At 39.4% G+C, this 14,634-nt stretch overlaps 1 protein-coding gene across 1 annotated transcript; it reads right to left on the reverse strand.

Moving 5' to 3' along the window:
* Positions 1-7,247: 7,247 nt before the first annotated feature.
* Positions 7,248-8,579, reverse strand: LOC115668561 (uncharacterized). Its single transcript, XM_030590002.2, has 2 exons — positions 8,278-8,579; positions 7,248-7,954 (listed from the first exon to the last, which is right to left on the reverse strand). The coding sequence occupies exons 1-2, from the start codon at positions 8,443-8,445 to the stop codon at positions 7,379-7,381; spliced, it is 744 nt and encodes a 247-aa protein (XP_030445862.2). The 5' UTR covers positions 8,446-8,579; the 3' UTR covers positions 7,248-7,378.
* Positions 8,580-14,634: the final 6,055 nt, after the last annotated feature.

A 14,634-nucleotide genomic window follows, 5' to 3' on the forward strand; every position in this document is an offset into this window, starting at 1 on the left:
AATACACAATCATTACCTCAATAAAGTGATATTGTGAATGTTGTGTGTACTAAAAGTTCGGATTGATTTTGGTACGAGGTTATCAAAGATCTCTATTCGAGGCGTTGGTAAGAACATGAAGAGTATTTGAAGGGTTTTAGATAAATAAGAATTGATCTTCAAGTGGACGATGTGATGTTCTTTAGACTGTGTAAGTAATTGAAATAAGGAAAATGTCGAAAGAATGATTGATGATTAGTGAAAATCCCATACATGCTGCGGATTATATTTCAAGTGTTAACGAGTGCTAATGACTTTTATGGTAATGAAGAAAATAATCATAAAGGTATTACGTTTCAGGGATATCAGAAATTATTTAAGAATTTATATTTCTTGGTGGATGTGGTTCTAGCAGGGATATTAGAAATTATAGACTAACACACAACCTTACATCTTCTCTCTTTTGGATGACTTTACTGGCGAGTTATTGATTCCCTTTAAGTCGTCGACTGTTTTGTCCAATGACAATTTTTGTTTTGACCAAATCTTGTTCTCATCGAGTGAACTCGCCATTTGTTGATAATATTAAAAGTTAGTCACTTTTTGGTGTCCATATATTACTACGTAGATCTCGAGTTCGAATATGAGAAGGAGAATATCAAATAGCCAAAGTCGGAGAATATCACATAAGTTTCGGCCCAATTTCAAAAAAAAAAACACGAACTTTAGGTCTAGTCCTAAATTTGGTCCAAACTTTATTTTGTCTAAAAAAAATCACCATCTTTCATCCGTGTCCCAAATTTGGCCCGCGTTAACTCTCCACCTACTGTCACCGTTAGTCATCCGACGTGGCATTTCCACGTCAGCAATAATATCCACTAGCAAGCTGATATGGATATAAAGGCACAAATACACTTGCGCTTTCTCTTCTTCATCTCCTTCACACAATTTTCTCTTTTAGGCTTTCTTTCTTCATCCGATACGCGTGCGAGAGTCTTCGATTCGTTCGAAGATCTCGCACGCTCGTGCTCGCTCGCTCATCCTCTCACACAAAGACGCTCACTCTCGTGCTCGGTTGCTCAAAGACGTTGTTTGCGTCTAGAATTTTGAAGATCTCGCATGCGTTCGGTCGCTCAGAGATGTCAATTCGTTTGAAGAGCGAGCGAAGATCTCATGCGCTCGCTCATTTGCTCGCACATCCTTTGACATGGAGATGCTCACTTTTGCACATACTCAAGCTCGGTCAGTTGAAGGATGCTCGCTTAAGGGTCGAAGCGGACAGAGCGTTGAAGGCATTGAACAGAAGGTATTCTTTTCTTCTTCCTCCTATGCTATTGGACATATTAAATTACGGTCACCATGTGCTTGATGGTTTGTCTAGAAGTGATTTATCTCACAGAAACTGAAGGCAGTTGATTTATCTAGCAGAACAATGCTACATCCGAGTATTTGGAGGAAGTGTTAAATTTAAGTTTTCCCTTCAGTGAGGTGAGATGATTCAAATGGGAAAAATAATTCAGCAGCTTCAGTTCCATAGATAGGGCCATTAGATCAATTAACAATTGGCAAGTTGTTTGCAATGTCAGAAGCTGAGTTGGAAGCAGAAGACCACATTGCCTTCAAGCGAGATATTGAAAGCGTGTGCATCTTGTAGGTAAATAGAGATGTGAAGCCTATTTGTGATAGACTCACTGCATTAATTTTCAAGGAGACTTTGAGTACAGACAAGGTATTCTTCTTATTCTTCTTCTTCCTCCTATGCTATTGGAAGGCATTTCACAGAAGGATTAGTTGAGAAGGTTAATAATATTCTTAATTTACAGCCGCATCTTACTAAAAAAATGAAAGGGTTTATAATTCTCAAATCCTAGTTGATAATTTTGGTCATTAAACTTCAAGAAGAATCCTGATCCTTGTTTTTAGTTTCAAAGTTAGTCTTCACCAGAAACTTGGTAATCATCTTGCATGATTTTGTTCGCTGCATCTGGCTTAGTGGATGGTTTGATTGTCTTATACTAAATTCTATGAAAGGGAATCCAATTACAGTACTATGTAGACGATCTTTGTGTCCTTGCAGTCAAATGGGGTACTTATTTGACAAAAAAAAAGTAATTTCTAGAAAAATCTCATGTCTGGAATTAATAACATTAGTCGAATTTAAAGTATCTTTCTCATTAGTTATTACCTAAAAATTAATTAACATCTGTCATGGAATGCCAATCTCAAACATTATATCAGATTTTATGATTCCATTGAATGAAATTCACGACCCACAATCCATAGACTAAAATTTTTTATTCATGACTCGTATTTCCATGTGACAACTAAGGGTGACCTTAAGTGGTTTTCATGTTATATCAAAATTGTGGCTACCTACTTAACAGTTGACACAATTAATAGATGAATATTGCTCCGGGTTCACAATTAATAGATGAAAGTCATACAGTGGAAACTAATACATAACCTTGTCAACTAATCCTTCTGTTCAATGCCTTCCAATAGCATAGGAGGAAGAAGAGGAAAAAGAATATCTTCTCTGTACTCAAAGTTTCTTTGAAAATGAGTGCAGTAAGTCTATCACAAATAGACTTCACATCTCTGTTTACCTACAAGATGCACACAGTTTCAATATCTCGCTTGAAGGCAATGTGGTCTTATACTTCCAACTTAGCTTCATTGCAAACAGCTTGCCAATTGTGAATTGATCTAATGGTCCTATCTATGGAACTGAAGCTGCTGAATTATTTTTCCCATGAGAATCATCTCACCCCACTGGAGGGCAGACTTAAATTTAACACTTTTTCCAAATACTCGGATGCAGCATCGTTTTGGAGATAAATCAACCGACTTCAGTTTCTGTGAAATAAATCACTTCTAGACAAATCATCAAGCACATGGTGACCGTAATTTAATATGTCCCTTAGCATTGGAGGAAGAAGAAGAAGAATACCTTCTGTTAAATGCCTTCAATGCTCCGTCCGCTTCAACCCTTAAGCAAGCATCCTTCGACCGACCGAGCGCAAGTATGTGTGAGAGTGAGTGTCTCCGTGTCAGAGGATGAGTGAGTGAGCGAGCGCACACAAGATCTTTGCTCGCTCGCTCTTCAGACGAATTGACGTCTTTGAGTGACCGAGCGCGCGCGAGATCTTCAAAATTCCATATGAAAACAATGTCTCTAAGTGATTGAGCACGAGAGTGAGCGTTTCTATGTGAGAGGATGAACAAGCGAGCGAGAAAGCGCGAGATCTTCGGACGAATCGAAGACTCCCGCACGTATGTTGGATGAAGAAAGAAAACCTAAAAAAGAAAATCGTGCCAAGGAGATGAAGAAGAGAAAGCGCAGGTGTATTTGTGCCTTTATATCCACGTCAACTTACTGGTGGATATTATTGCTGGCATGGAAATGCCATCTTGGATGACTAACGGTGACAGTGTATGGAGAGTTAACGGAGGGCCGGATTTATGACACAAATGAAAGATGATGATATTTTTTTAGACAAAATAAAGTAGTACTAGGCCTAAAGTTCGTGCTTTTTTTTTAGAATTGGGCCCTATAAGTTTCCAAATCCTAACTTTTGTTCAATTCTCTCTTTTTTCCGCCTTAAGAATTCATTCAATTACAGCAAAAATATCTAATTCCACCGTAACGTATTGGGTAAGCTCAAGACTTCCGGCGTCATCGATCAAACTATTATTTTTTCCCTATTTTTTAGTTTCCAGGATGATGAGCTTTTATATTATCCACTTTAAGGTCTGAAAATTCTGAATATTGTTCTTGACATTTGAGACACGTTTCATATTCACATGTGACTTTAGTTTTTGCTGTCGATTCATTCTTGTTCGTAAACATTAACTAAGAAAGGAAGAGCAAATGCAAAAGAACATGTCACATGCAACAGCCACAAGCTGAGACAAGTAACTTCTATCGTCAGGCCTTTATATAGTATGATAATTAAATAATAGTTAGCATTATACTTAACGGAAAATATGAACTAATCCCATGGACGGCCCCAGAGTTCCAGGGCCCCCCTAGCCCACCGAAGTACTGCAAGAAAGCCCAGACGGATTGGAGCCCAAACTTACTTTTTAAAAGCAAGTTTCAATGTTTTGCTGCTCATTTGCCAATAGACATTCTAATGTTCTTAGGATTTGTTAGATGCGGGTGCTTTGATTATTCTAAATCTTTCGGTATTGGACAATATTTTCTTCCTTTTCTAACCATTACTCTGATTAGGAAGATACAAACGTCGACACTTGCAAATTTATGTTCAGTTAACTTTACATGTGGTTGATGTCCAATTTTGTAACCCCACCGAACAAAACAAATGGTTATAGGAAATTTCAAGATCATGGGCCTAGCGGCCCATTGGCTAGCCCAGGCAGACATGAGCCACAAGGACTCAATACATTTTGGATTGAGTTTGACAACGGCATTTAGTGAGTAAATCCGGTCCTAATTCGTTTATAAAAATGTTGTGATGATGGTGCTCATTGGAAAAAATTTAGGCCCGACTTTGAGGCTTGATTGGATCCTAGCCTGCCGGATGATCAATCTTTCATCTAACTAGAAATTGAGGAAAATACAACCTTTGGTAATCACATATGACACCGCATCCCAATCCCATTACAATAGTCACCTATGTGATAAAGCTAGATTGTACTTCTATCAAACCTTTGACTTATTGTCACTAGGGCTCTATCTCTAACTTTTTGTTTAATCTTCAAAAATTATAAAATCTATCCTCGTTTTCTACTAAAATCAAATTTATGAGAAATTTTCACTTGAATTTCTCTATCAGTTTGTAGTTGGCCTCCCATTAATTCTTTTCTAGATGCATTATTGATATACTCTTACAATTATTGAGTACCCTTTTACATGAAACTCTCTTGGCTGAGGAATCGTGACCATATCAATAATTTGTCTTTATGTCCTTAATGTCTCTAATACTTGAACAACTTCAATGTCACTTTCCATTATCAAGGATTGTTATGATCTTCAACCAAATGAATCGAGACAACCTCCACGGTAACCATTCCGTGTACCCGCGGGATCAAGGACTAGACCCTAAAATCAATAAATAAATATTAAGCATCAATCTACCCTTCTAAAGAAATCAACACTTCACCACAAGTATGATGGCAAAGCCCATAATTATTCTTCCACTTATTTTTGCTTTTCTTCTTTCCATTTATGCCCTATCACCACAATTGTTGGGTGGTCTTGAGTTTCTCTCACCATAAAAACTTTTCCCTCACACTTATAAATCAATCACCAACCCCTTCCACAACCGATGTGGAATAAACCCCAATAATTTTCCCCTCACACATCGGGGCCTTGGGTTTGAACAGTAACAACTCGTCTTCTCCTCACACATTGGGGCCTTGGATTTGAGTAGTAACAACTGATATCTCCTATGTAACATTTGGGTCCAGACTTATTAATAACTTAGACTCTTATACCAGTGTTGGGTGGTGTTGCGTTTTTCTCACCCCAAAAGTTACCTCAAAGGATGAGGCTTTCCCTCACACTTATAAACTGACCACCAGCTTTTTTTACAACCGATGTGGGATAAGCCCAATAAAAACTAAGCCCTAAATTCCCCTGAAACCTAGCTCTAATTAACGTAATGAATTATTGTTACATCCACTGTCTCTAATAGAGTTCTTACACATATCCAATCTTGTAAAGAAAAAAATTCTTCTATCCGTTGGATGAACGAAATCACTAGAAAGAAAAATGCACATATATTAGTTTAAAATATGTTATGCATATATGGTTGGCACGTTTTTAACAATTTAAACTTTTGTGGGAAAACGGTTTGTTCAATAGCTGTTCAGACCTGACCTGTTGAAATAAATATCCAATCAGCAGTGAAGCGTCCTAGCTAAATCAACATTTACATGGAATTTTTTTTATTGCATTAAAAAAATGTTTTATTAGGTGGGTAAAGCGAGGATTAATTTGCAAAATGAAAAAAATAGTATGGCATCACTTTCTTCGACGTTATACAGTATTACCTAACTTGGTCAAAAGTGTGGAGTTCACAATCTCTTGCACATAGCAAAAGAAGAGTCAAGCTGCAACAGACGGAGATGCGTGCAAAACATAATTGCTCTTGTTGAATTTGGAAAGTTGGATAGATAGGTTTTAAACGAAGGACTGGCTGTTGGGGAGACTCCTGCAAATGCTTCTTTGCCTCACTAACTTTGGAGAAGAGTCAGACTTTGACAGATTAGCTCTTGTATTTAATTCGCATGAGACCACCACAGAAAGAGTATGTTGACCATATTACATAAGTATGCTAGAAGCTTCTTAACTAGACGTCCCCACAAACTAATTGAACAAATTTAGAATAGAAAAACAAAAGATTAGTTTTCTATTATGTATGGATAATTTTAATTTTCACTAGATGGATTGTCATTGTGCTTAATCCAAATGACAGAAACTATACTAAATGTGGTAGTAATCCCCAACCACGGTCAACGGTGGTGAAAAATTAGCTTTTTTCTAGGAACATATAGAAAATATACCTCTCACTTTAGACCCAATAACCACTCACAAATCTTTATTTTTGGAAGTACCATTCATATATCTCTAAGCAAAACTCCACATTGAAATTACCAAATTTTTCCTTGTAAATACATTTAACATTTTGTTTAGGATTTGGATTGTTTGGCTTGCGGTCGGTTTTGAGTATTTTGATTTAATGTAAAAATTAAAAATTTAATAATGGTCAATTTCGGAAAGAGGAAATTTTTGTAAATCGGGACAATATGAAGGTACAAAATGGTTTCCAAAGGTAAGGCCTAGATAAATTTGGTATTATAAAAATAAAAAAAGAGGTATGTAAATGGTCATGTTAAAAGGTGATGTTAGTTTTGATATTTTCTCATTTGTTCATTTTTCTCTCATCGTGTCCCACAAGCTCAACTTCAATACGACGATGTTGAAAAATAAGCAATTTCAACATAGACAAAAGAGTCCAAGGTTGTTTATATGGATGTTTCTATGCTCTTTTGAGCTGAAATTATATGCATTTTGTGGGAGTCTTCCTACAAAGTCTTATACCGTATAAAATCGATTTAACGGCCGAGATCTTTTGTTTTGTGATCAATAGCTGATTAACCAATCCATGAATGGTTTCTATAAAGATTGTGCGAGCACCCGTGTTATATCGGGAGGTTTTAGTAATTCTACAAATATTGAGGTCATTCCACCATAAAAATCTTGACACAAGGGCCGATTGAAAAAATAACAGCTGATAATATAAACTATCAAGTCCCTTTCCGCGTTTATTCTTCATGTATTCTATTACAATTATGTTGCCAATCTAAGGCAAGAAAAATCAAACCCCGTGTTTTTTCTTCCTAGATGTTTACACAAACAAATCAGGCCTGGTCAATTCTGATGTGAAGGCATGTGAATGGCCATTGCTATCTCAGACACTCTTTGCTCCACCTTCCTCACCACTTGACTCCCATCGAACTCGTGCTCAATCAATGGCATCGTGTTCGAGTCGAGGTAGTACAAGAACAAGACCATGAGAATGGAGCAAATAAACATTGGTATTGGCCCGAAGAACCAGAGAAGCAAGTTCAGAGCAAAGTACAGTGCCCTGAGCCCAACGGACCAGAAATCGCCGCCTCGGATAACGGCCAACTCGACGCTCTTTGGAGGGATGCTGGGGCTCGGTGTGCTGATCAGGTAATTGGCGTGGACGAAGTGCCGGGCCGACTGGATGAAGCATGAGAAGGCGAGGAGGAAGCAGATGAGGAGGCTGATGTACTTGATGGAGAGGGTGGTGGGCCGGGTGTCACCGTAGACAAGGTCGCTTGCGAAGAAGTTGTTGTTGGTGTTGCTGATCCAGGCACCGATCAGGGAGCAGAGGGTGAGTGAGACAGAGGCCAGGAACGTCGCCGCTGAAATGTTGGAGGAGATCACCCCGAGGGACGTCCCAATATTACTCTTGTCACCCTGCAAGATCATTTTGTGTTAATAATTTGTGCTTTGATTGATCAGAAATAGTACGGGAACAGCACAAGCACGAGCAGCCGAATTGATCAAGTCTCAGCTCTTTTGGCAATGACCCTTTTCGTGAATTTCGTACAAAGCTGAGCGCACGACCATTTACTCAATAAGGTCGACCAATCAGAGGACGGTGCGGATCACAGTTTATAGTTTTTGACGGTCCAATGTGTGGGAATTGGGAGTGTTCCAATTCGATTGCGCTCTTGGGCAACCATTAATTGATCAAGGTACCATGGACTAATATTAAACTGAAAGGAGAGAGATTTGACCTGCATGATGGCCTGAACCCAGAAGCGCTTGTTGAAGTTCTCAAACCCCATGCAAGTGGTGTGAGGCCGATGGAGGTATCTGTAGAGGAGTTGGAGATGGTACAGGAACATGATGAGCATGCCACTCGGAACCAGCACCACATCCAGATCTTTCTTCTCAAAACCCATTTTTTTGCTTCTCTGTGAATGCTGCTCAGCGACTTGACTTCTCTGAGAGAGAGAGAGAGAGAGAGAGAGAGAGAGGATGATAAAGTGTTTGCTTAGAAAATCTTGTTGATTAACTGAATTCTTGACGAATAAATGAGAGATTTGGGGGTTGTTTAAATAGGTGTTTATGGCACCATTGACTTCTATCCCTAGGCGGCTTGCTTATGCAAATTGCAATTTCTTTTAAGTTTTTATATGTGAAATTCATGTTGGACTTCCAATTCGACTATGACAGGCACGTGTGAAGACCATATGAACATCGACCTTCAAGATTCTTTCCAAGATGCACATCCTAGTCTGTCGCTTGCCTTGGATAGAAGGGGTTTGGCAACGTGTTCTGTGAAACGTTGTTATGGTTAACGATAAAATTAGAGGACGAGGTTGAACTTACATCATGACAGTCTTTGCAAATACGCATGTTCCGGTTGCAGATTGGTCCTAAAATGTGGTGATTCATAATTCAATACATCACTATTTCAATCATAACATCGAAATTAATGTTTCTTGCGTTTTAAACATAAACGTAATTTTTTTTTCACTTAAGATAGCCCTATGATTGTAGATGTTTTACTTTATAATGAAAGAGATAATGACACAAATAGTCCTTGAACTTTGGCTCAATGTGCTATGTAGTCCCTGAATTTTTAATTTGTTCAATGTAGTTCCTGAACTTTAACCTAATGTTCAATGTGGTCCCGGAACTTTTAATTTGTTCGATGTGGTTTCTGAGCTTTTGGTACATATTCATTGTAATCCCTGGATTATATAAAAATGTTCAATGTAGTCTCTGAACTTGAATTAATAGAATGATTATATTGAATATTTTCATACAGTTTATGGACTTAATTAAACATGTACTAAAAGTTCAAGGACGACATTGAACAAATTAAAAATTCATAGACTGTTTATGTCATTTTCCCTATAATGAAATGCTTCAGCTAGTTTTTAATTCTTATCATTACTAAACCTTCCGGAAGGTGAGGGAGGACATCAAGAAAAGTAGTCTCAGAAGCATACAGAGCAGCCCTTCTAGAGTCATGTCCTCATATGCGCAAAGCTCAACTTAATTATTATATAAAATTAAGCAGAAGTCTTTTCTGCAATTAATATTTTTGTCATCAAGTAAATTATGAATGTGAATTCATATTTTCAGTTGACCATGACTTGGAATATGAGGAGGGAGAGGATCAGACAGAAGCCAAAGACGAAGAATATTCTTATCCCAGCTTCCAATTAGACTTATTCAAATCCGACGATGTATTTCATCCCATTCTAACATCTTATCTCCATTACGTGTTTTGTTCAGAAGAAGTCTTTTAATATGGAGGCCTGATTTCTTGCATTTTGATTCATATCAGCATGGATGGCGTCCAAAATACGACCAAAGAACCAATCTTATCTTCATTAGATGTACTATTATGAAGAAACCTTCTTATTGTTGCAAAATTTTAGACAAGAAATATTATGTAATCCTTTTTGAGTTCAAAGGAATGAAGCGATTAATCCATGCCACAACTAACCTAGGGCTGGATACGAGATCCTACTAGTGAGGCTAATGAGGTCATGTGAGAGCTTGATCAACGTATGGTGCCAATTTCTCTAGTGTGGGAGCGAACTAGACAAAAAGGACCGAATGTGTTTCAAATTGAGTTAGAACTCATCAAGTCTAATGTTAAGGATAATATCGAAGGATGAGTTTGAACTTCCGTAATAATGGTCTCCGCATATACACATGTTATCGGTTGTAGGTTTGGACCTAAAATATTATGATTCATAATTCACATATCTTAAGGGTTATGCAATTTGGTAAACTCCTTTTCCTCTTCTATTGCGCACATCACAATTCGATCATATGCCAAAATTAATGGGAAAAGTGCCAAAAAAGTCCTAAACTTTTTGCATTGGTGCCAATTTAGTCCTAAACCTTTTTTTTGTGCCAATTCAGTCCTAAACCTTTTGCATTGGTGCCAATTTAATCTTAAACCTTTTTTTGGTGCCAATTAAGTCCTAAACCTTTTAAATTGATGCCAATTTAGTCCTAAACCTTTTATTTTTGTGCCAATTTAGTCCTTCAGGTCAATTTTGATCGGAATTTGCTGACGTGGATGCCTGCCGGTTGGCGGCCGGTCACCGGCGCTGACGTGGACAACTTTAATAATATTTTAATATTTTTTTGAATTTTTATATTTTTCCTTTTTTTTATTTTTTTTCCACTTTTTTTTTGGACCCCCTCTCCTTCCCCTCGGCCGGTCGCTCGTCCGGGCGACCGGCGCAGGCCGAGGCCGGCGAGCTCGACCTCACCGGCCACCGGCGAGGGTTGCGCCTCGCCCGCCTTGGCGAGGTGCGGTTGCGGCCTCGCCCTACCATGGCGAGGCTCGAGCCCTCGCCGGCGGCAGCCGCGGCAAGAGGTCGCCGGGCGAGGCTCGACCTCGCTAGATCCGGCGAGGTCGGGCCTCGCCCGACCATGGCGAGGCTCGCCCTCGCCGCGGCCTCCGGCGAGGGCTCGAGCCTCGCCTTGGTCGGGCGAGGCTCGACCTTGCTAGATCCGGCGAGGTCGGGCCTCGCCCGACCATGGCGAGGCTCGCCCTCGCTGCGGCCTCCGGGCGAGGGCTCGAGCCTCGCCATGGTCGGGTGAGGCCCGACCTCGCCCGGATCTCGGCGAGGTCGAGCCTCGCCCGACCATGGCGAGGCTTGCCGTCATCGAGCGAGGCCGCTGCCCTCGCCAGTGGCCGGCGAGGTCGAGCTCGCCGGCCAGAGGATGGGGGGGGCCAAAAAAAAGTGGAAAAAAAAAGAAAAAAAGGAAAAAAAATAAAAATTCAAAAAATATTAAAATATTATTAAATTTGTCCACGTCAGCGCCACATCGGTGCCGGTGACTAGCCGCCAGCCGGCAGGCGTCCACGTCAGCAAATTCCGGTCAAAATTGATCGGAAGGACTAAATTGGCTCAAAAACAAAAAGTTTAGGACTGAATAGGCACCAATTTAAAAGGTTTAGGACTTAATTGGCACCAAAAAAAGGTTTAGGACTAAATTGGCACCAATGCAAAAGGTTTAGGACTGAATTGGAACAAAAAAAAATGTTTAGGACTAAATTGGCACTAATGCAAAAGGTTTAGGACTTTTTTGGCACTTTTCCCCAAAATTAATGTTTCCCACGTCTCCAAATGTAAATGCCTTGTTCATGGTCTATTAGAATTAGAAGGGGCTCCTCACAAAAACAAACTCTGCTCTATGTAAAGTTGCCATGTACAAGAGAGCAATAGGTAATGCAACTATTAATCCTGGATATTATATATGATGCCTATAGGGTATTATCAGTGAATTGCCTAATATAACTATTAATCCTGGATATTATCAGAAGCATACAAAAAAGCCCCATGTACAGTGGTAATAAACTCATATTCGCAAAACTCAGCTTACTTATCATATCCAATTAAGCAGAGCAAGACTTTTCTTTCAATTAATATCTTTTGTCATCAAGTAAATTATGAATGTGAACTCGTATATTCAGCTGACCATGAGTTGGAATATGAGGCAAAAGAGGACCAGACAGCAGCCAAAGACAGAATATTCTTATTACGGACTTTGACATCTTGGGGAGCAAGCTCAAGACTTGTGGCCGTCCTTGATCAAGCTCAAGATAATGAAACTTATCTCCATTACGGGGTTCGTTCAGAAGAAGCCTTCTTACATGTAGGCCTGATTTTTGGCATATCTCCTAGCATTTTCTTTTTTTTCTTTTTGGTTACTTTTCATATAGAATGACATGATTGAAGTGTGTTTGATTCATCTTAGTGGATAGAATCCAAAATACGACCAACTAATCAATCTTATCTCAATTATATGTCATGTTCTGTAGAAGCCTTCTTATTGTTGCAAATTTTAGACGAGATGCGATGCATTCCCTTTTTCGTTCCGTGTATTGGAGTGACTAATCTTCATTACAACTAACCTTGGGTTGGATATGAAATCTTACGAGTAAGGCTAATAAGGTAATGTGAGAGCTTAATCAACTTACGACGCCATTTTCTCTAACTATGGGAGCAAACTCGACAAAAAAGGACTAGGTGTGTTTTGAAGTGAGTTAAAACTTGTTGAGCCGTTTTGAAACATGCGCAATTCGAGTAAATTTGCGTATTTGCCGCGCTGTTTATAAAGCAAATAATGCAACAATTGACTAGCATGATAAAGGTGAAAGTTGTGGGTAAGTTACATCTTATGACGTGCGACAAAGACGGAGTTTACTCTTTTTTTGTGAAATCACTTAGATATAGTGAGGATTGCCCTGTTTTTTACTCGTTTAAAGAGATGGAGCAGTTAAGATGTGCGAACTAGCCCAAACACAATCTGACTATAAGACTAGTTATGAACAAATAAATCAATTGTTTTTCGAGCAAAAAAGAAGAGAACTGCTCAGCTCAACAGAAACAACTGCATATAAGGACTTTTTACTGATTTTATACTTTGAGGACGACAAGGAGATGACTTAACCAACCTGACTGCAACGCAAAAAGAGAAAAATAATAGAACTATTGCAACTCATTTTAATAGTCATCTTAGCTTTGATCGAAGATCACCTCACTTGTAATCTTTTGCACATGTAATCCTAGTTATTAATGCATAGTCGGCTAAAATAGAAAACAAGAGATTCTTATACTCATTTGATGTCAGATTCACTTTTCTTTCCTTCTTGCTATCCGGGAATTCGAACGACATCAAATTAAATAAGACACCCTCATTGCATCTGCTAAAATAAAAGCGACTAAGCCTTCCAAAAAGGGATATGATTCCAGAAAAGTAGGTTTAGTAGCATACAAGGCAGCCAATTTAGCTTAATATTCTACACAAGAGTTGAGCAGAGCAAGCGTATTTCCTTTTCAATTATTATTTTGTCATCAATTTGAACTATGAGTATGCATTGATATGTATATGTTTTTGTGTTTAACCGAAAAGAGAAAATCTAATAATGGGGATGAAATTGATAGATTTTTAGACAAAAATGTGTTCTTTGTTGGTGTCAATTCAGTCCTAAACTTTTTATATTGGTGTCAATTCAGTCCTAAACCTTTTGTTTTTGTGCCAATTCAATCCTTCCGATCAATTTTGGCTGGATTTTGCTGACGTGGACGCCGACCAGCCGGTCACCGGCACTGACGTGGACAACTTTAATAATATTTTAAATTTTTTTTGAATTTTTATTTCTTTATTTCTTTTTTCTCCCCCTCCCCTCCCTCCTTCCTCCAGCCAAAGGCCAGAGGCCAGCGAGGCTCGCCCTCGCCGGCCACTGGCGAGGGTGGCCTCGCCCAGCCGCTAGCGAGGCTCGCCCTCATCAGCGATGGCGAAGGCGAGCCTCGCCATGGCTGGGCGAGGCTGGGCAAGCGAGGACAAGCCTCGCCGACGCCGCCTGGCGACCGGCCGGAGGAAGGAGGGAGGGGAGGAAAAAGAAAAAAATAAATATATAAAAATTCAAAAAATATTAAAATATTATTAAAGTTATCCATGTCAACGCCGGTGATCGGCCACCGACCTGTTAGCGTTCAAATCAGCAAAATCGGGCCAAAATTGGCCGGAAGAATTGAATTGGCACAAAAACAAAAGGTTTATGACTGAATTGGTACCAATATAAAAAGTTTAGGACTGAATTAGCACCATAAAAAGGTTTAGGACTGAATTGACACCAATGCAAAAGGTTTAGGACTGAATTAGCACCAAAAAAAGGTTTAGAACTAAATTGACACCAATGCAAAAGGTTTAAGACTTTTTTAGCACTTTTCCCTCAAGAAAATTGTTACTTTCCCTTTGTTTGGTAATATGTGACCAAAAACGTTTTCTTGTGTTTGCATTTCATTTTAAATGATTTTAATCTTATGACTTTATCTCAAGCAAAAAATAATCAAATTTTTAAATAATTTTTTTTCTTTTTTTTCTTTTTCTTTTTTTCCTCCGCTGGTCGCTAGGCCTCAGCGACGGCCGCGACAGGCCACTAGTGAAGGCCAACCTAGTCGACCTAGGGCGAGGTCAGGCATCGCCAGCCTTGGGCGAGTTCAGGCTCGCCGGGATATGGCAAGGCTTGAGCTAGCTAGATCTCAGCGAGCTTGAGCCTTGCTAGCCTTGCCACGGCGAGGTCAAGCTCGCCAAAGGCTCGACGA

This window comes from Syzygium oleosum, unplaced genomic scaffold (assembly GCF_021117445.2).
Source record: "Syzygium oleosum isolate NSW1041296 unplaced genomic scaffold, Sole_v2.1 Sole_v2.11, whole genome shotgun sequence".
Taxonomy (NCBI): Eukaryota; Viridiplantae; Streptophyta; class Magnoliopsida; order Myrtales; family Myrtaceae; genus Syzygium; species Syzygium oleosum.